Source organism: Sycon ciliatum, chromosome 13 (assembly GCF_964019385.1).
Source record: "Sycon ciliatum chromosome 13, ocSycCili1.1, whole genome shotgun sequence".
NCBI classification, from domain to species: Eukaryota; Metazoa; Porifera; class Calcarea; order Leucosolenida; family Sycettidae; genus Sycon; species Sycon ciliatum.
In genome coordinates, this window is record NC_088655.1 from 23229490 (window position 1) to 23252327 (window position 22838).

The window sequence follows — 22838 nt, forward strand, 5'->3', positions numbered from 1 at the left end:
GGATCACCACTTTGCAATAATTTGTGTAAAATTCATCCCTAGAAACTGACCGTTGTTTACCAGCCAAGCAAATTTCAGCTCTGCTGCTTTCAGTAATGGCCCGCGGTCCGTGGCATGCAAAGTACATGAACCAGAGAGTGTGCAACTCCCGCTATGGGATCTGCGATGTCAGAACTTCACATCATGTGGCAAACAGATACACAAATATGTTCACTCTGTCATGATAGATGCCATGTTGCCATAGATGCCCTGCTTTATATTCAGCTCTCTCGTGGCGACTTCCCACTGTTTTCTCATGTAGAATTTGGAATCATGTCACATGATGTGAAGTTCTGGTGTCACAGGAGTGGACAGAGGTTGTGCAGGAAGTTGCAAACTGTTGGGGTTATTTTGTCCAAGTGGCATGCATAAGTAAAATCTGTGGGAATTCTCAACATTCCTAGTGGCAACCGAGGGTTTGGTCTAAGATCGGGGTAGAGCAGTACCAACCCACCACAGATATCTTTATATCCCTTGTCAGATGGATAAGTGTAGAAGAGTACAGTTCTGGACAGAGAAATCCAACCTGTTATTAACGTAGCACAGTGTTTTGTGCTGCGCTTGGGACTGCATAGGGCTTAACTCCCCGTGCTGTTCTATTCATGATGCTAGATTTCTCTGCCCAGCACCATGTATGACCATAGGAACTCAATCTGGTCCAGGTGAGCTGTGCACCTGGCGGATTTCTTTCGCACAGATCCAGGTGCTTTTTCAATGGAGTCACTAATGCAATCTGGCTTTTATAGTAGTCGTCGCTTGATGTTTCTCCTATTTAGCTTCCATTCCGGGAACTCAACAAATACAATCAAGCAGCACCATGACTATCGCCAACACAACAATATCTCATAACGGCACGTACACATGTCAGGCTCAGCTCGCTACTCCAATAGGGGCATACGCGAGAAGCACCACATTCTCGTTAACAGTGGCAGGTAAGTGAATCCTTGTAGCATTTTCTCTTTGGCATTGAGAAGGTTCTATAATGGTTTGATGCTATAGAGTGGTTGTGCATCTATCACGTGACTATACGGGATAGCTGTGTTTCTTCCAACTCCACTCAACCCAAGTATGTATGGGTCACATTGTGTCCGCCATGTTCGTTCCACCATCCACATGCCATAATCATTTTCGGCACCAATTTAGTGTCATCACTCCCTACGTGCGTACAATCTGATGACTAACACATTGCCATCTCAGTACCTCAATGTCTTCTTGCTGCTTTTGATTGTTGACACAGTGAAACCAGTGTTCTCCGTCATCAAGTCCAATTTCACCCGGCTGGAGGCCCAGAGTGTAACGTTTACCTTGGTGGTGCTCTACCCTGGCAACCCAGCCATCAAGCCAAGTGATGTACGTGCTGATCGTGGTATTGAGCCTTTCACTCTTCATTTCTTATCCTGACACTTGGTGGCAATAGTGACTGTTTTGGTGTTGGGATATATCTATCGTCTGTACTCATGCCTTCCCGTCATTGCAATCTTTACCAATAGCTTCGGCGCAAAAATGGCCTAATTCTACATTGCTTACTTTGTGTCGGGTACATAATTATCATTTGGCACTATGGAAGACACCTCATGTTATTCTAAACCAGATCACAACGTGCCTGGGATTGATCAAAATGTTGATGATTAGTCATTATTATAATGTCATGAAAATCTGCTCTATTATGAACAGTGAGATCTTTTTCATAGACCACTTCCCTCTTGCATGCCATCATACGAGTCAGATAGAACACGTATTATTTTCTCTCTGGTCTTATTCTTGTGTCTTCTCTACTAGATCATTTGGGAGTCGCCCCTTGGCACTGTGCATCCGATTGGATCCACATTTGTGTTCTCCGTTGATCGTCAACGCCTCACAATCAATCGACTGCAGCGCCTCGACTCTGGCATGTACACAGCACGAGCTGGAAATTACAATGGCTTTGCAGTGGCCGTCTTCCACCTGCTGATGAATGGTATGTAACCTGGGTCTACAGAGATTATTCTACGGTATGTCCAGGTGCATACTCACACACACAACCGCACCCCCCCCCCACAAATACACTCCCGAACACACGCACACATGCACGCACACCTACACACCTACACACACGCACGCCCGCACGCACACACACACACACACACACACACACACACACACACACACACACCCTTGTACTTGCTCACTGCCAAAACTGGTCACGTGGGTCTCCCCGGGAGAGGGGAGAGAGACTCAAAAGGAATCTTGGAAAGATGACTCAATTGGCCATTGAACCACCCAGCGGCCGACACCCCCTGAAATCCCCAAACTAGGGTGGACTTGAAATGATCCCACTGATGGGCTCACCACACCTCAGTAAGTGGGTGAGGACAAGGTGCAGAAAAAGGATTGACGGCATCAGGGTATCCGTCCCGGGATCCAACTGCAGGTACCCCTGCCCCCAGTGAAGGTAATACTTGGTACCAGTGTGGGTGGCTAAATCAGAGTGGATCTGATATAAGCTTCACTAGCACCATTGATTACACAAGACACGCACACACATAACCCATGTTCGAAGAACCTGCAAATTTACCAGCATCCACGTCTTGTAATGCTATGAGGTTTGCGCTCACATTGAAATTGTCAAGCATCAGATAGTGTGTCATTTGTATCAAATTGTGATGTTCCCAGACTATTAGCCCCCCCCCCCCCCCACACACACACACCATTCTCAAATACCTCCATTAATGGTCAATGCCATGCTATAACAAGTGATCTCCTTGTTCCAAAACACTTGTGAATGCTCTTACTTATGAAGTTTTGGTTTTTTGTCAATGATGCAGTTCGACCCTTCATATCAACCCCTTCTAGAGATGAGAAGTTTACTGTAGAGGAGGGAAAGTCCCTATCGATCCCATGCAATGCCAGTGCTTTCCCCAGCACCATGCCCGTGTGGGAGCAGATCGGACTGGGTCGAGTTCCCACCACGGGCAGCGTCAGTGCCAGCACACTATCCTCTTATGGTAAGCATGGTATTATTAGTATTCCCGTAGCTATAGCTCTTTTCACAAAATTATTATTATTTTTATTAAACTCAATCTCGTAGCATGTGCACCCATTGCTAATGTGGGGAGCAACCCCAGAGATGAGGGCAATAACCAGCCATGGTAAGAGTACAATAGAAAACAGTGGTATGATTCAATTGCCAACTGTCGATGACTACTGTAAGACCGGACATGTTACCGAACATTTAATTCTAACGATTTAATGAAATAATACTCATAAAAAGGACACACTTCAGGCTCATTACAAACATCTTGAAAGTTTTTGTCTTCACAAAACTGAAACTGTTTACCTATTTAATGAAATATATATATTTTTTAAACATTTGAAGTCGTTATGTGCAAAACGATATGTACATGCACTGCAGGCCCGGTGGAACCGGTCCGGTTAGTCAGGCCATGACCGGGTCTACGTTTTAGCCATCAATGTGTGTTTACTGCTGAAGAGGTCATGTGTGTACCCTTCACATCATTCACAACGTATGAAAGTCATGTGTGTACCCTTCACATCATTCACAAAGAATGAAAGGCTTGGGTGTGGCAGGATCTATAAAAACCTACTTACGCCAGTTCAGTGAATCATTAATTCTCTTTTAAGGACATAACATGCTATGTCTATTGCCAAGTTGGACACATCCGCAATAGTATTATTGCTATCAAATGCGATGGGTCACGAAGACTTTCTAAAAAAAATTAAGCAGTATTTTTGCTGTGTCTTCATTAAACAGCAAAGAGTCTCGTTCGCTTGGTTCAGTGAAAATGTCATCTGGGCAGTTAGTTGTCTCGATCTTGTTTGATCTTGTCAGCCGAGCGCGGAGTTACTGATCCATACAATAGCAAAGAAGCCGACTGAACAAAAGCATTTGAACCCGGCTCTAATAGGGGATTCACACACACGGGTAGAACCAAGGTTTTTGGGAAAGTTGTTCCCATTCCGACAATAATGCATGTTGAATGCAACACATAGTGCAGAATGAACTACTAAAATGCAGTACAGTTTATTTATTTTGAATTCATCCACCAAAAATTCATGGCAAAAAATGCGACCAATAGAAAACTGACAACATGTATATGCACACTGTCTTTTCTGGGACATAGATGCAACACAGCAACTCTACCTGACGGCGAATATTCTGGTGATTTCCGACGCTACATTCTACAACTGCGGCAGATACCGTTGCGAAATTGCGATAGTCGACGACACTGGCTCACATTTCACTGCTGTTGAAGTGGACATAGATGTGCAAGGTAGGGTTAATTGTATTTGCCATTATGCCGAATGTGCTTTCTGAGAAAATGTGAAATAATGGCCATGGGCATGAACGGACCTGCCAAACTAGATCTGCACTTTAGTTGCATTGTCTGCCCAAGGCAAGTCATGGAAATGATGCAGTGCTTCAAATTCATAGAAGTACCCATTACCCCTAAATAGAGATTGTTCATCAGCAAAATTGTATCCTGCAATTAGGCAGGCAACACACAGACAGACAACGTACAACACCAATGGATCTTCAAATTACTGTCAAGCACCTCTGTCCCGGAAATATGATCTGCTACTTATTTGGAGGTTTTACAAGTATGGCGTAGATGATCTTTTGATAGTCTGCATCAAGCCAAATATTAGCTTTGAGAGACTGTTTACAGAACTGCAAATTCCTGTCAGTATACTGCGCTAGTCGGAATCCATATTGTGTTACCAATGATGTTTCACTGCTTTGTGTTCAGCCGGTCCAAGGTTCAACCAGTCTCAACGTGAATACACAGTTCTCGAAGGTGAAATGCTTGACGTCGAATGCATCGCATTCGCCAATCCACGGCCATTGTTTGTCTGGACTGTATCACCGGGATTTCCCGCTGCGATGACTGGCCTGGCTAGTGACGTCACAGTCTTGCCATACCATACTTCTACGTATAGTATGAGCAATGCTGCTGTGGACGGATTGTTGAACAACTACACACTGACTTGCAACGTGAACAACTCCATTGCCACAGCCAGCACTACATTCACTGTCGTAGTGCAAAGTAAGTCAAGTCTAGAATTGTCAAAAAGTAACACTGCACATTACCTTTCCTTCTCACATGAGGGCATGTGTGCATCTGTGCATATGTGACCAGTTTCTGTCAGTTCCTGAGCACTTCTGGAGCCTGGACTATTGTGCTTTGTGATTTCTTATGTCTTCAAGTCATTTATTTCCTTTCCTCCTTTTCTTCTTTCCTTCCATATTCGCCGTTATGTTGTTGGGCCCGTTCTCGTAAGTGGATCTGTCCCAAAGTCATGCCGCAGTCGCTCATTTCAAAGAAACTGATCTTTCACCCGCCATTCCACTCTCCTTGCTCATATCGAGCTCACGGTTGTGTGCTTTGTGTGTGTGCATGTGTGTGTGTGTGTGTGTGTGTGTGTGTGTGTGTGTGTGTGTGTGTGTGTGTGTGTGTGTGTGTGTGTGTGTGTGTGTGTGTATGCCTGAGTACCTGTGTGTGTGTGTTTATGTACATGTGTATTTGTATGTTCTTGCCTGTTTGCATTCATGTCCACGTGTGGATGTGCGTGTCTATTTGCAGTCCCACCAGCGTACATCAGCTCAAGAACTGGAATATACGTAACGTGCAATGAACACCAATACGTTACACTGAGTTGCACTTACCGTGGACTGCCCGCGCCAACCAGTTTCTGGCAACATGCATCGAATGCTACGAACCCTTTATTTACAGTCGTTGAACGAAACAGCACCTTTCCTAATGTGTACACTAGTGCACATGCCTTCCCCAGTGTGAGAAAGTCGGACGAGGGAAATTACTCATGTTTGTTCCGGAACGATGCAGGGAATGCTTCTCAGGATCTGTTCCTCCGAGTGCAAGGTGAGCCTAGTACTAGGCCTGTCGGTTTTCCGGCAGCACTGTCAAAATATTTCGCTTTCTTTGTCCACTATTTTCTCTGCCTGTTTGAATTTATAGGATCTGTTAATGTCCAAGTACACTTTGAAAAGCACCAATGATAATTGATTGTAATGGAAGCAGCTGACAAGAACCAACAAATTAATATAGACTGGTCATGATTCCAGCCATACCTAGAGCTCTACCTAAAATAGATGAAGTACACAGGCAACTTGCTGCTCGTTCTCTAGCAAGAAACAGTGATCATCAATTTCGGTGTGCCGTTCTCGGTATTGACTGATTATATATAATTATTGGTTACTTTCCCCGTTGCTTTTCCTCTCAGTTCCTCCCCGAGCTAGTGCCGTGACGACACTTGTCCACGGTGTTCAAGATATGGTTGCTTCACTAATAGTTCTACTGGACTTTGCTGGCGATCCGGGTGTTCCTGTGGCTAACATCACTTGGACAAAGGTCAGCCAATTGTACAAACATTCTTGTTTTTTTGTGACTATTGCCATTGCTGTCAGACTTGAACTTCAAGCCTGCCTCCAAAATATTGGGGAGCCACCTGCTGCTAAAAATACACCTCTGACTGGAGTTATGTGTTGCTCCCTACGTGGGAGCTCGCACTCTTCATGCCAACTTGAATTCTCACTTGGCTGACTCATGCCTGCCATCCAGAGCACATGAGAAGCCCATCGAACCGTCCACTCGGCAAACCTGCGAGAAAGCACTGCTCCCTGCTCAGTACACAGTGTTTCGGGGAATTCAGCCCTCATCAACGAATGGAGTTAGCTGTAAAATCGTATTTTCATTCCACTTGTTCCCTTTTGCAGTTTGTCAATGCGTCACCCGAAGTGCCAATTCCAACGTCATTCCTATCACAAAGCCGACTGAACCTCAGCATAGCACACATGAATTACACCGATGCTGGCTTGTACAGTGCACAGCTCTCAAATCCAGCTGGTGCTGCAACTGTAAACTTCACTCTGGAGTACAGAGGTGAGTGGAGACAGTGCATGCCGTTAGAGAGGAAAGCCAGATGAATAAAGAAGGCTGACAGTTATTATCTGGCATTGACGACGTTTGAAAGGATTCCATTTTAACATTGGATCATTTAGACCATCAGAAAGGTACTTTTTTCGCTTCTAGATCCTTGTTATGTTTCTGCCCTATCCGTTTCAGAGCCACCAAGGTTCATCTCACAGCCAGTCGTAGAAACACGTAACGAAGGCGCCAGTGTACAGCTTGAATGCATTGCCAGTGGTGTGCCGAGACCAAGCATCAAGTGGCTGCACAATGGAATTGTCCTGAACGGATCAGCAATCACTACAATCACGGAAGCGACGTACAACGCCAGCTTTGCATGTGATCATAGCGAGTGTGTTTTGTCAAAATTGGCGATATCGAACATCACGTATCCGGAACATCAAGGCGATTATGAGTGTGAAGCATCTAACATTGTGTCTTCTGCCATCAGCCGAAATTCCACTTTGAACATTTTTGGTGAGTAGGTTTGGAACTGTTTGGCCAGGTTTACAATCCAGCCTCAAATGATACTGAAAGCTACACTTCTTTCACTCAAGTCTCAACATTTTTCTGATGATTTCGTGTCTTAGTAAGGCAGAGCGGAACATTGCAGGTTCTCTTTAAAACCGTGCAAGGTAGCATTTAGTGCCATGATCATTCCTATTTTGATAAACGCTTTGCATGGGATGAACATAACTCAGAGCTACAGTCCACTTTCCACCGGGAGTAAGGTAGCGGAGATGCAGCCTACTGTATCCCCCCCTGCTGGGAATGTGTATACTTGCACATGCCAGTCGGTGCATTCATATATGCTACATAGCAGTGTGATCCAGCACATGAAATCCGTTGTTTGCAGGTTATGTTCATCAACATAGTTGTATAGCCCAAGTGTCTGGACATTTTTTTACGAGAAACCACGAACCTCGAGAACAGAATACTGCATGATAGAGGTGGCTGCAGACGCAATTGTGGTGGTGAAACAGGAGCATCTCCGCCGACCTGATGTCTCGGCTTCAGCGACACTTCAGTGCACCAAACAGTGCGGAAGAGTAGGCACAGAGGGGAGGGGAGGACATGTGCAGGATTTTATGGTACGTGATATTGTGCTGGCTGTTGCTTGCAGTTCAGCCAACGGAGACCATTGCCGCATCAGATCTAGCAGTGGTGGAAGGCGCCACGGTTCATATCACTTGCAATGTACATGCAGCACCAATATCAGCGATAACCTGGTTCTTCAACAATGTGGTAAGAGGGGCTGTTTGCTTACTTGGTATTTCTAACCTTGATCCTAGTGCAGTGGCCAAGAATACAATCTTGTGCATGAGTCTTGTACTTAGAATTCATCGTGGCTGTGGACAGTGAGAATTAAGTCGTCCACTTGAGAACTAGAGATTCTGCTCATTTACGGCTAGTGTGACAAATCTCTGCTTATCGGCAGTCAATTTTTTCTTCAGACTTTTCCCGTTTGAGTCTTACTCTCAACCCAGTGGATATCTTTTAAAACACATGCCTTGAATGAACATCTGAGAATATTGTTCACTTGGTCCTTCTAATGCTGCTGGCTTACAGGACATATCATCAAGCCATTCCTTTTCGGCTGGTCGTATTCAACTTACGCAATCCGATCATAATCTGACCATCAGCACGGTCGAATTCCGTGATCGCGGCGTCTATCAATGCACAGCCAGTAACACAGATAGCAGCGGAACTCTTGGTGGATCTGTCAACGGCACAGAGGTCACTCTCAGTGTGTATGGTGAGTTGGCAATGTACGTGCTTTGCAACTAGTTAATGGCTTATTTATTTATTTATTTATTACAGCATCTCATAGCACAGTGAGAACACCGGCCAATACAAAGAGAGAGGGTGTTAGCCAACCACGGCAAGGAAGGGAGAAGGGGAGGAGAAGAAAAAAAGGAACCGGCATGGATAAGTAGGCTTGTAAACGAAACGTTTAGAGTAAGTGAATTTAGAGTTATAGAAGTACTTGTTCAAGTCCACATTTCTCACTTCTTGGAAGAGCAAGTCTCTCTGGCATCGCAGTATATGTCAGGCCTGTCGCACTGACTTTGGAGTTGCGGCGGCCATGGAATGGGGGGGGGGGGGGGTCTTGGAGTGTTCTCGAATAATCAGATCTACACGATGTTCTTTCATGAGAAACTTGATCAGCTTCTCCCGTGTGGCGTGAGCTCTTGATGCTTACAAAATCCCCTTTGTTAACAGTTGAAAAAAAGAATTAATTGTAATTTTGTACATTGCCATATTGTACTAATGATCAGCATTGCTGTATGGATGATTATCGCCGATTCCCTCTGCAGTTTCGCCAATAATATCCGAAGCACCAGACAATATCACAATTGTCGAGGGTGAGAATGTCACTTTAACCTGTATGGCAACTGGGCACCCAGCTCCAAGCATACATTGGCAGTATAATGGTACTGATCTGCCATCGTACTCAAATGTAAGTATTGCTGAAGGTCCAGTGGAGCCAACCTACATCACCAGCAGCTTGAGTCTGGACAGCGTTGGGTTTGAGCAACGCGGTGCTTACAGATGTGTGGCCAAAATCAATGCCACGGGTTCCCGGGACGTGGAGAGAATGAGAGATGTGGCTAGCAGTGAAGGCATTTTGACAGTCTACAGTAAGTACCTTTCTGGTAGAAATATTCTTTGATGCAGGCATACGTTGAGCAATAACGTAGTGCTATGAACTGGTTATAGGGTTGCAGGGCGACAGCAAATTAAGACTGATACCTATTTATGCCTGTGTATATCTTTGTAAGGCATGCTATCTAACTGGTCTGTCGATGTGCTTGTCTCCTTTGCGAACCTGTACAAGTATGCCTGTTGCATGTATGTAAATTATTTACACCCTGGACAATTAGCCCATTCATGTTTGCCATGGGATATATATTTGTTTCGCCATGCACGTTCATGGAGATATTATGGATGTTGTAGAAAACAAGACTATTGCCGGCCATTTTGCATTGTCGATGATGCTTTTGTATATGCAGCGGAGCCACAACTCCAGTTCTTGTCAAGCGCCTTACACATAGAACATCCTGAGCAGATCAACATCACCTGCACTTTCTCAAGCAACCCTCCTCCAACTGTTATAATTTCTGCTCCTGGCTACTCACAAAGTCAGATGTTATCACTGGGATTGCTACACACTGTCCAAGGTAAAAATAATATGATGTTTCTTGCTGCCTAGAAGTATTGCACCTATGTTGTTTTCATAAAAGCTTGGGCCATGATATCTATGTGGATCCACAGCTGCATGGTCATCATAAGGGGGTGGCAACATGTATAAGTGAAATTGAGCCACCATCAGTTATTTATGCAGTACTTGAAATACACGAACGTGACAACCATTGGTTCCTCGGAAGTATGTTCAACTGACTTCAGTGTCTACCCATTACGCAGAAGTCAGGATTTTGCATAGCTCAATAGCTCACAACAGCATACAGTGGAAGGCCACAGTGGAAACCATGTACACAAACCAAATGTAATTTCCATTCTGCCAGACATGTGTCATGACATGGTATATCTTGTAATCTTGGCTTGTCCGAGGAGGAACCAGACCCAGCTCGCCTACTCAAATCGCCAATGAGCCATGAAGTGGATAGCGAGCACCCGTAGCGAAGTAGCCATTCACTCTATGATTTTGGCTAACGTTCCTACAGATAGCCTGGAGACGATAGTAAAAATCGAGCACCGGGGATTTATTTTCAAAACGTGCGACTGTGAAAGGGTAAACAGCTTCATCAGACTCCTTCCGATTCTTTTCTCATGTCTTACTCTACAGTCAACTTGGCTAATAACGACTGCGGATATAACGACAATTTGTGAATAACGACATAATTTTCATGCCCAGGGCAAATAACGACTGCGGATATAACGACAATTTGCGAATAACGACATAATTTTCATGCCCAGTCCAAATAACGACTGCGGATATAACGACAATTTGCGAATAACGACATAATTTTCATGCCCAGAGCAAAGTCCAATATAACTGTGACACATATAATGACACTTCGGGTATAACGACACTTCGCGAATAAGGACACTTTTTTGATGCCCCGCCGAGTGTTGTTATAAGCGAAGTTGACTGTACTTGAGAAATCCTTGTCCATGTTTTCTCCCCCTTGCTGTATTTCTACATACAACCAGGAGTATATTCCAGAGGCATGCCTTGGAGTCAGGCAACACTACATCTAGCAGCAGCAAGATGTTCAGACAATGGTACTTACACGTGTACAGCAATGACACCAGCTGGAAACGCAACTCAGGACACATCCGTTACTGTCTACGGTCAGTAGAATGCGTACTTTATCAGTGTGTTTACTGGACATAATCCTGACCAATTGCTACACCGTATTGATCTGATCCCGTGCCAAGTTCAAGACAATTTGTGACAAATCAGGTCGACAATTACTGATCACCAGCCCTCGGAAAGTGTGGAACCGATTTGGTGTATGTGTTTAAAGAATGCTGGAGGGTTAATGTCACTCATGGTGTTTCTGATTTCGTTTTTGTTACAGAGATACCTGATCCTCCCCAACCGGCTACAGTGGTGCAGAATATTCCCTACAATATCACTATTGAATGGACAGAGCCACAAGGCAATAATGCTCCCATTTTAAGCTACAGGATTGAGTAAGTTGAAAAACACTGATTTACGCGTTGTGAATATAGCAAGTATTCCGATTCTGGGCTACATAGTCTGAAAGTGCATGCTCTGGGCCTGTCTGAACAGACCAAAAATTCAGAACAGACCGAATCAGAAACTGTCTTTTCAACATTGTCATTGAGCGAAGCTTTTCTTTGTCTGCAATCGTCCATCATATGCGGGACATGTGCATAGCACAGATGATTCCCTGGTATTCAGTACAGATTGAGAAGTGAAAGTCGACTACTATGGAAACTTCAATTAATAATATTTCAATTTTTATCACAATCCAAGGCCTCCTAGTTGATCCTTTAGTACTGTTTTTTTATATACAGGATAACGTCTTATGACTGTCAAGGAAACAAGGAGGAAATGTTTCACAACACATCTGCTGGAGTGCGGTTGGCAACATTCAGTGTGTTGCCAAATCGGCAGTACGAGTTCCGTGTGAAAGCCAGCAATAGAATTGGAACAGGAAGCTTCAGCCCCCAGTTGTCTGTTCACTCACATGAAATTGGTAAGGACCTGTGTGATTTGCTTGCAAAGAAAACATCTACAGGTTAAGGAGCTCACAATGTATTCCATTTTTCCTTCTCCATGTACATCAAACTTCCCGGTGTTTGCGTTGACAAGAATTGAAACCAATTCTAGTAAATGAACCCATGAATTGCAATCGATGGTCCTGATGTGTGCATACCGTAAAGTCGCGGATAGAAGCCGGGTTTGCATACAAGCACATCGCGGATAGAAGCCTGAAAATCAAACGGGTCAAATATAAGCCTGTCGCTCGTAGAAGCCTGGCTTCTATGCAAGCGCGGATTGGGTAGGTCAAGAGTGCATGCGCTATGTACAGTGCATAGTAAAGCTGCCGCCATACCGGTAGTCAGTGGTAGATCTACGCGTGTCGTGCGTAGAAGCCTGGCTTCTATGCAAGCCCGGATTGGCCGATGTGCATACAAGGCTGGCAAAAATATCAGTGGTGCATATAAGCATGGTTTGCATTGAAGCCTGATGCAGAAAGCGGCTTATGTGCTTATAAGCCCGGCTTTTATCCGCGACTTTACGGTAAACCCAGTGCAGAGGAATGAATTACTAGTGATTAAGTAATTATGAAGTCAGCGGATTACTAGTATGTTGGACACCTACTCAACACAGGGTGGAGTTCGGTATCTACATTGCAATGGCATTCAAAAATGACAAATGAAGAAGATTTTTGGTGATTCTTTTCCTTGACCCTTCCTTTACAGAACCACTGCCTGCCCCAGCCAGTGTCAAGGTAGAAGTGATCAGCTTTGAGTCTGTCAACATCTCCTGGTCAGACATCAACTGTACAGAGCAAACAGCACAGACGCAGGGATACCGTGTGTTGTACAAGGACCTATTGGTATGTAGGAGCAGCCCGGCTGGAAATCTACTGTAGCTGCATGTGGAGTACATAATTGACCATATACGCATTCATGCATTCAAGCCCCTGAAGCTGCTGAGTGTCAACATAGTATTGGCAAGGCAATATAGCAGGACAGCAAACAAAACCTGACATGTAGGGTTGTGATTGATGATTGTTGTGTGCCTTCCACCAATAGCTTATAATCAACAGTGTGGAGAGTTTTGCCGCGAGAAGTATGCTCATTGATACAGATACTGAAAACCTGGAACCCTTTGCGATCCAGAATCCTTCGCAGTTTTTGCGATAGGTGTGAAATTGCCAAATTGAAGCAGTCATAAAATGTAGAGCTGTGGAAAAAAATTGAGGAAATTGACTCCGATCGCAAACATTTCCAGATGCAAATTTGTCTGTGCTCGAAGATCGCAAACTAAAACTGACACAAAGGTTTTAGGGTTTACGGTAGTAGTTGAAAAGGTCTGGTGTAGTATCTTAGCAGTTCCATATAGATAATGGATTTGATAGAGGGTAGGGCATCTACCACAGGATTTACTGGTTGCTAGCTGGGTGCTAGCAGCCGTCATGAGTTCCCTTGGGAACGTGTACGATATTATCCTTTTTCCATCTTGTTTCTACAGGCATCCAACTTTTCATCTGTGGAAGTGTCAAAGCAAAGCCTTTCATATGTGCTGTCAGGCTTGGACGCACTAACGTTCTACACATTCCAAGTGTGTGTGCTCTCGACTACAATGTGCAGTGCTGACAGTGATCCGGTTCAGGCGAGAACCTTGGCTATAGGTCAGTCGTATGTGTCTCAATGTCACATTCCGACACAGCAAGCTCAATGTCTGATTTTTCTCTCTATTGGGCTCTTAATGCTCTACCCACACCCCATTATAGAAGTTACAGGATCATAAAAAATAAAAAATAGCTTGCCGCATATCTCTATTCTGTTTCAACTTGTGCTGCATAGCACCTTTGCATTGAATACATTTTCCTGACTACCAGCTAGTTCAACATTGTCACATCTCATCAGTGGAGCTCGGACCTACCGGTTGAAGCAGCCAACAATACACTTGTCATTAATGCCTCAAAGCTCAAAGTCAGAGTGATCTAACTAACTACTTTTTCCTTTGTTCCTCAGGAAACCGCTCTCCACCTGAAGCACATGCACCCAACAATGCAGTAGTTGGAGTGGAAAGTGAAGCAGTGGAACTGTTTGTGAATCTCACAGATGCTGGCATAGCCCCGTTACCCAGTTCCAACATTACTTGGGTGAAGGTAAGAACTCAGCGTGCAATGAAGACCACACGTGCATGATCCCTTGATTTTCAGATATCCGTCTCTTTTCATTACGGAGAAGTGATTTACCGGAATAAGATCACGGGACGAGCATCTGTGGGATCATTTGTACTGTTGTGAGCAAAGTTTATTCTTGTCAGCAATGTGCATTATTGACAATTATGTCCCGAGTGTCCTATTTACCTTGTTTTTAACCATTGTGCTTTCCTTCCAGGTTGTGAATGCTACATTTGAGGCAGCAGTCAACGCCAGCATCTCCTCAGATGGCCTGACACTGAGCATACATAGGATGCACTACACTGATGCTGGAATGTACATAGTCTATCTGAGACACTCAGCAGCCGTACTCAAAATCAATTACACCGTACTCTATGAAGGTGAGCAGGCATAGTACAGTCAGACCTGTGACTAGCGACCACCCCTTGGGACCAGAGAAGGCGGTCTTTAGAGGCAGGTGGTCCTTAGTTAGAGGTTTGCACCGCAGAACCATAATTATATGAATGTAAGACTGTCCGTGCCTGGAGAAGTGGTCTGTGGTACCAGTCTGGCCGCTAGTCTCGGTTGTCTTTTGTTACATATCTTCTAGTGGTGTGCTATAACTTTCTTCGACTATAACACTGGCTATCAAAATGCATGGCAAGTTGATGTGTCTTGTTCACAAACGTTTCCAACATAATCCAGCCAGTGCTAAATGAAATAGCACCCATTGTATGGTGTTGGCAACACAAAAATTCGTAATAGGAGAATCATGCAAGACAGTGGCATTTAGGTCGGACCTAAAATCTTCGTTTCCTTCCTTCCTTTCTTAGTCCTTACACTGCTCGTCTTAGCTCACAGGGAAGTGGCAATTTCCATTGTCAGTGTCCGTACTATCATATGCAGTACTGTAGTGTCTTGTATTAAAGCCTATCTCATATAGAAGCCTGGTTTGAATACAAGCCTGATTTTCAAGATGCATGTACACTTTTGGCAATAACCCTGTTTTAATTGTAGACACACATAGATTTTGTTTGAATAGAAGCCTAACTCTGACATCTGCTTCTACAGGAATAGGTCTGGCGCTAACCTATCGAGGGCTACAGGGCCTTTTATCTTAGGGTCTGAAGAAAATGCTAAAAATGGGGCCAATGTAAAGCTCCACAACTTCATAGTCTAGGCAACTAGGTTGTTGAACTGTTGTGAAATGTTGTTAATACATGACACTATGGTATGCTAATGTAGAATTCGTTTGTTTTGTTGGATTTTAATAATATATTCCCAGAACCGGCTCAAATACTCCGTGGACCTGAACTTACCAATACTAACGAAGGGAGTAATGTTACGCTGGAGTGTGTTGCTCGCGGCATGCCAGCACCAGCGGTAGCATGGTATCATGAGGGGAGTTTGGTCAGCAGTGACCTATACGGCACTGTCACATATGCGGATGCCGTCACTACCCAAAGGGGTACGCAGGGAGTATGGTCGGTGTTGACCTTGGACAATGTCACCACTCTGAATGCTGGAATCTTTCGTTGCGAAGCTATCAACAAACACTTGCCGTCAGCAAGTGCCTCTGCCAGGCTCGATGTGTACAGTGAGTATCTTAGAAAGGAAATGCACAATACTTTTCTTATTGGCTCACATTGAAACCTCTCATCAGTCCTTGTTGTTCCTATAGATGATGCCTTCCAAACAGATTTTACCGCAAAATGTCTTGTGAAATCCGCACCTTGTCTGAGGGTAAATTCGAACCATTCTGATTAGATGCAGTTCAGAGCTGGGTTGCTGATAGGGTTATGACTATTAATAATTTAGTAACCTTGCTGGGTGTGTGTGCATGCTTGCATGTTTGTACTGCCAGTGTCAAACTGTTTACAGGGTGTTAGCAGCCATCGTGAGTTCCCCTCGGCAACAGACACGATAATGTACTTTACCTGTTGCCTGATGATCGTAGTAATACGTGAAACTCAGAGTTGCGACACAGCTTCCAATCTCTCTTGTATACATGTACTTTTACTTTATCATTGAGTGCAGTGTATTTTCGTTTGAAAGGTTGCCCTCGGTGTATTTTGATATGTTATTATGCTGCAGTACCGCCTGAAGAGTTGGCCGTACAGCCAAACACGTCGCTCACAGAAGGACAAACAGCGCAATTTTCCTGTCAAATGTCGGGATTTGACACACCGCATGTCACTTGGTACCACAACAAAACACGGGTGAGTGATAAATCCTGGCCGCAGTTAAAAACAAATTTCAGCAGACTTCAATGTTGACCTAAGTCTGCAGGCTCTCAAACTATCTGGACTGTGCATGTCTGAGGTGGGGTGGGAGGGTATAGTGGAGCATGTTGTTTTGTTTCAGCTTGTACTCCATTCACCCACCATCCTAGGAGCTGCATGTGTGTGTTTAATAATAGGAGCAATCATTGGGACATTGAAAAAGCAGTCCAAAAGAATTGACTCTCACACAAGCGAGACAAGAAGCACATTATGCTTACCCTGAGTACCAAAAATTTAAAAAATCATAATTATTCCGAGTTGACCAACATGTCTAAGACACTAAAGGTACCGTACTTTCCGGAGCATAAGCAGCATTGCAGTATGAGCCGCACCCAGGTTTTGCTCACGAAATAGAGATATGTACCATCTTTATCTCTGTTAATTTGATCATCGTAGTGTAAGCCACACCGACTTTTTGGGGGTGCAGTGATGGTGCTTAAAATGTGTTTTATACTCCAGAGTTCTCCCTGGCACCTATGCCGAACAGAAAATCGGGAAAATGTTTGTACACCACTGATATAGTATACGGTACTTGTGCTCACCTGTTTGTGTCTAACACGTTTTTATTTTTTATTTTTTCAATTTTTACTATTATTCACACACTCACGATTCAGGTTATCACCACACTAACCAATCCCAGGGTCGCACTATCTGATGGTGGCTGGAACTTGACAATGAGCTCTATTGTGCGCAATGATACTGGGACGTTTGGCTGTGTGGCGGAGAACGGCAATGTAACGGCTGGATATGGCGGTGTTACCGTGGGTTCAGAAGCACTGCTCACAGTACATGGTTAGTCCTTAGACAATGCACTGGATAGTTGTTACAAGCTGTATATTCATCAATTCCCGGACAGTAAATGAATATGAAGACTGCAGTGGAGTCTACAAATTCAGTCACCTGCAGCTCCATTACATTTTCTAGTGGAATAATTCTACAATAACTACCTACATTGACGAGCGTTTTATAGCTGTACGAAGGAATTCAGTAGCAATGGATATGTCGCTTTGTTGATGATGTGCCTTGAAAACGTGTTGATGTCGGCTTGAGAGCGCAGTTGTGGTGTGGAGGCTGAAGAAAAAGATGTACTTCAGGCTTAATTCGAACATACTGCTTAATTAGAAGTTTTTCCAGGACCGATTTCTATCAATACGATTCCCACATAAAAAATTCTGATAATTCGAACCTCGAACTGGGTATGTCCGGTTAATTCGAAGTTCCACGGATTCCACTTACATAGAAAATGTGTGGGATTTGTGCTCATAATTCGAAGTTAGCAAAGTGTAATTCGAAGTTCAGTGTACACTGTACTGGTCAGTTAAGTTTGTATGAGCAGGCTGTGCTGGTCAGTTCAGTGTCCGTAAAATGTGTGTCTAAAGTCCATAGCGCCACTCTGCATGACCATGAGAGCATTTTGACATACATATTGAGTTGTGGGTTCATGCTTGGATAATTAAAATGTCCGGATTATTAGAAGTTTTTTGCTGGCATTTTGGTGTTCGAATTATCAGGATTTCACCTGTATTGTTACATTTACTGTTGTTTGGACAGGTATGTTGTTACCACCTTACATCTTCGAATATCAGATGTACAGTCAAATAGTCTTCAATGAGCGACCACCATTTGTTGCTATCAAAACGCAATCTCTTACGGCAAGTGGGTTGCTATTATTATTATGAGCATTCCCACTTTGAATTGTGGCAGCAGTATGCTGGGTCCACAGCAAAAGGGTCCACACACACTGGGCCCACAGCAAGGCCTGCAACCCGAGTCCCCTTCACTTCTCAACGAATTTCAATATCGGCTATAGTAGATGCATTGCGCACTGCCACGAGCAGCCGCAACTCTCCAAGTGTTTCTTTTCAGCTTTAGTGTATATCCGGACTATATCCTGAATGTGTGGTGTTGTGTTCAAAACCAGTGCCTCCCAAGATAATAGTGCCACAGAATGGGAATGTGTTTGTCGTCAATCAAACCGATGATCTGGAGCTGGAGTGCGTTGTGGAGTCGTTTCCAATGGCAACTGTCACTTTCTACGGTGGCAGCAATATTGTTACTCGGACTCTTGATGGGACGATCATGACCAATGCGTCATCAGTATACAGTAAGTATGCACTCAATGCCTGAAGTGTTAGAATTCAGTTTTTCATCACTGGTCTCTATGCCCTGAGACAACCATTTGAAAGCCTTTTTAATGATTTGTAGCCCCAAATAATGTTATGGGCGGTGGGGGGGGGGGGGGTATTGGAGATTTGGAAGCAACTTGAGGAGATCTCGGGTTCATTGCTATATCGATGCAGGGAAAATTGTCCTTTTCCGTAGGAGTACGCCTCGGTTCATAGAGTCTCAGATAATTGTTATTGCTGTCATCCTGGTTGTATGCAGGTACTTCATCCCAGCTGTACACAACTATATACCAGCTCAGTGTGAGCAACATCAGTGAGAGTGATGCAGGACAGTATGTATGCATCGCTACGGTGGTTGCAACAACTGGTGTTCACGTGGACAGCATCAATACTAGTCTTACCGTGCAAGGTAGGGACACAACCATATACAGTCACACCTCGTATAACCGCACACAACCGGTTTCCACAAAATACGGTTAGGCAAGGGAAGTGGATAATCAACTACAAATACTGTATGTATGCATGGCACATGCTGTATATCGGTAAACAACGATTTTCTTCCGGATGGCAAGGAATCCAGATAAACGAGGAGCGGACAAGCGACGTCTGACTATAATAATACTACAGGATGAATAGCCAATGTACTGTGTGGTATACAGCTAGCAGCGAGCGCAAATATTACCCAGGGCTCGAGTAGAATGTTAAAAGATACAATGATGCTGTATTCCCTTAGCAAAGACTACATGCAGCATGGATGGCCAGGTAACGAACAATCAGAATAGGATTCAGTATCTCAGAGTTGCACACCAAGTGAAAATACAATGGCAATGTGTGCAGCGTGTTTATACACTGTGTGCGATACACTGTGTGTAGAGACGAAAATTATGATACCGTATATTCTCTATTATAAGCATAGGTCTCCATTACTAGCACAGTCTCTAATACTAGCACACTGTGAGCACCTTTCGAAACATTATAAGCACACTCTCTATTATTAGCACGGTCTTGGTGGAAATCAATGGGGCATGCATGATATCTAGCATGTATTTCTTCTTGCTCTGTAGGGATGTATTAGTTGAAAAAATATAAGCACGGTCTCCAATACAAGCACGGGGTAGAGGGGTGTGGAAATAATATAAGCACGGCGCTTATATTAGAGAATATACGTATGTACTGTTTGTAATGACATCTGTATATCCAATTCTCCCACAACCATTCCCTGACGAATATAGTAGTAGTAGTACTAGCAGCACACGAAGCACAGAAAGCCATATGGCTTTGAATAGACCTTTCGTGCCATTACTTTTCAAGTCGAATTCAATTAAGGACTTGATTGATACTTTGTTAATTATAACCAGCACTTTGGCGGTCAGAGCATTGGCAAAATTACACTTTAAAAGATAGGGCTAGTGTAGTAGCATAGTAATAGTACTAGCGGGAATGAGACTTTTTCTAAATTTTCTTTTCACATTTCTTTCTCCAGTTCCACCGGTCGTTGAGAGAGTGAGTAATGCCACCCAGGACAGACTTGAAGCAAGCAATGTCACGTTCAGTTTTGCATACACAAACTCCCCACAACCACAGCCAAGCATACAGTGGGCATTGCCCATGGCCAGTCCGAGATTTGAAGTTTCAACCAACAGGTAAGATACCAGCATTGTCCCCTCACCGTGACTGCTCTCGCACAGATAGAATCACTCGCGGCCAAGTCAACAATTCCCTTTCTTTACCCATTGTGCAAACTCAAGCTGCAGGGTTCTAGCTAAAGGGGGGTAGGGGAGCGCTGCGCCCCCTACCCCGTTTGCGTGCCCCCCTGTGAAAAAGTGCCGCCCCCTACTCATTTTCCAATTTTTGTGTTTTTTCACGCCATTCAACGAAAATACAGTCGATAGTCACTACTAGAGGGTTCGTAAAGGCACATTTGTGAGGGGTGAAGTTGGGGGTTCACCCCGTATGTTACATTTTGCATGGCAAGACAATTTTGGACAATGGAAAAAATTGGTCATGCCCACCCCCTACCCCTACCCATGCCCACCCCCTACTATTTTGACCTGGCTAGAACACTGAGCTGGATACAAATATCTTTCATTCCTTTGTGCTGGCCGCTTTAATGCGCTTCCCGAATCCCTTCGCACAAATCATATCCCCAATTCATTTCGCCAGGAACTTAACACAATTATTCATCTTGGGCACCCTGTAAGAAGACCTTAGTATCTGCTGGGAATGCCCAAGTAAAATAATAAAATACAATACAAAATACACAAATTGCACCTTACCCTATTCGAATGAATGGTTTTAGCCCAAGTATTGATTGAAGCTGGAATATTCTTTCCTCAAGACTTAACGCCGAGGGAATTTTTAAATTAATTATGATCACTCTTGCGTTGATAAAACAAAGAATGGCTATATCCCGGTGCGACTGTGTGCAGGATGTCTTTGACTATTCGCAACTTGTCCTTGGATGATGCTGATACCTACGAAGTGTGGATTAGTAATGCAGCAGGCACCACGTCGCTCAGCTTTACTGTCGTTGTTTACGGTAAGAGTTCCCTAAAAAAGTTTCAAGTTTATGCTCCATGGTGATTACGCTTTCTTGAGGGATGCACACTGCTGCTTGAGGAAGTCCCCTGAAGTGAGTCAGTCTGTCAGCCCTTGCGCCTTGGACTAGTGGACATGAGTTCGCATGTCTTGGGGAGTACAGCACCATGTGTACTTGACTGACACAATCACGATTCCATTTTCATTGAACAGCACATTGAATGTGCGTCGATAGTTACTACAACTGTGTTACCAATTGCGATCAAAGCTCTCTTTGTGAACATCATGGAAATCATTGCCACTGTCACAATCCACAAACCCCGAACCCCATTCCCTCTTCGCACTCTCAATCACTAAACTACAAGACGATTATGCTAATTTGTCTCATTTTTTTCTTCAGATTCACATTTTATAAAATTTGATATCTTTTGCCATCATCATCATCATCATCAGTTTCGGCTCATTTCCTCTGTGCTGCGCTGATGAGTCCACAAAGGATGAAACAGTCACATTTTATAAATATTTGTTGAAAATCTTATACTTGGTATTCTCTTTGCATTCCTGCACAGCATTACCCCGCATTACCAGCCCTGCTGATGATGCAGTGTACATTGTCAATGTAACAGACGTGTTCCAAGTCACCTGTCTCTCTGAATCGTATCCTGAAGCAGAGGTCTCAATCCTGAACGGCACTGATAACCCAATCTTCAGTTCCGAATATGCAGCTATCACGGAATCAAATTGTACGTACACACACTTTGGTGGTTCATGTTGGGGCATGAGGAGGACATGATATTCTCATTGCTTTGCTGTGGATCACTACTTTGCAATTATTTGTGTAAAATGCAGCTTTATTAACTGACTGTGGTGTACCAGCCAAGCAAACTTCAGCTCTGCTGCTTTCCGTAATGGCCCGCGGCCCGTGGCATCAAAAGTACATGAACCCGAGAGTGTGCAACTCCAGCTATGGGATCTTCGACGTCAGAACTTCACATCATGTGGAAAACCGATACACACATATTTTCACGCTGTGCATAATAGATAGCAGGTTGTATGCAGCCCTGCTTTGTATTCAGCTCTCTTGTGGCGAATTTGCACTGTTTTCTCATGTAAAATTTGGAATCATGTCACATGATGTGAAGTTCTGGTGTCACAGGAGTGGACAGAGGTTGTGCAGGAAGTTGCAAACTGTTGGGGTTATTATGTCCAAGTGGCATGCATAAGTAAAATCTGTGGGAATTCTCAACATTCCTAGTGGCAATCGAGGGTTTGGTCTAAGGATCGGGGTAGAGCAGTACCAACCCACCACAGATATCTTTATATCCCTTGTCAGATGGATAAGTTTAGAAGAGTACAGTTCTGGACAGAGAAATCCAACCTGTTATTAACGTAGCACAGTGTTTTGTGCTGCGCTGGGGCTGCATAGGGCTTAACTTCCCGTGCTGTTCTATTCATGATGCTAGATTTCTCTGCCCAGCACCATGTATGACCATAGGAACTCAATCTGGTCCAGGTGAGCTGTGCACCTGGCTGATTTCTTTCGCACAGGTCCAGGCACTTTTTCAATGGAGTCACTAACGCAATCTGGCT

At 44.1% G+C, this 22838-nt stretch overlaps 2 protein-coding genes across 2 annotated transcripts in view; both read left to right on the top strand.

The window, feature by feature from the left end:
• Positions 1-22838, top strand: part of LOC135829396 (hemicentin-1-like) — a 137617-nt gene that overhangs the window by 42804 nt on the left and 71975 nt on the right. The gene's annotated exons all lie outside the window — the stretch shown is intronic.
• LOC135829865 (hemicentin-1-like) lies at positions 857-22737 on the top strand. The gene is made up of 32 exons (XM_065342248.1): positions 857-971; positions 1277-1405; positions 1530-1580; positions 1736-1791; positions 1831-1996; positions 2844-3023; positions 4161-4310; positions 4788-5084; positions 5622-5918; positions 6280-6407; positions 6773-6938; positions 7122-7442; positions 8089-8210; positions 8535-8721; positions 9284-9607; positions 9980-10147; positions 11142-11282; positions 11513-11627; positions 11976-12157; positions 12888-13024; positions 13663-13822; positions 14169-14305; positions 14541-14703; positions 15588-15899; positions 16397-16521; positions 17199-17376; positions 18506-18688; positions 18970-19119; positions 20194-20353; positions 21140-21249; positions 21818-21991; positions 22712-22737. Exons 1-32 carry the CDS (start codon positions 857-859, stop codon positions 22735-22737), a joined length of 5310 nt encoding a protein of 1769 aa, XP_065198320.1.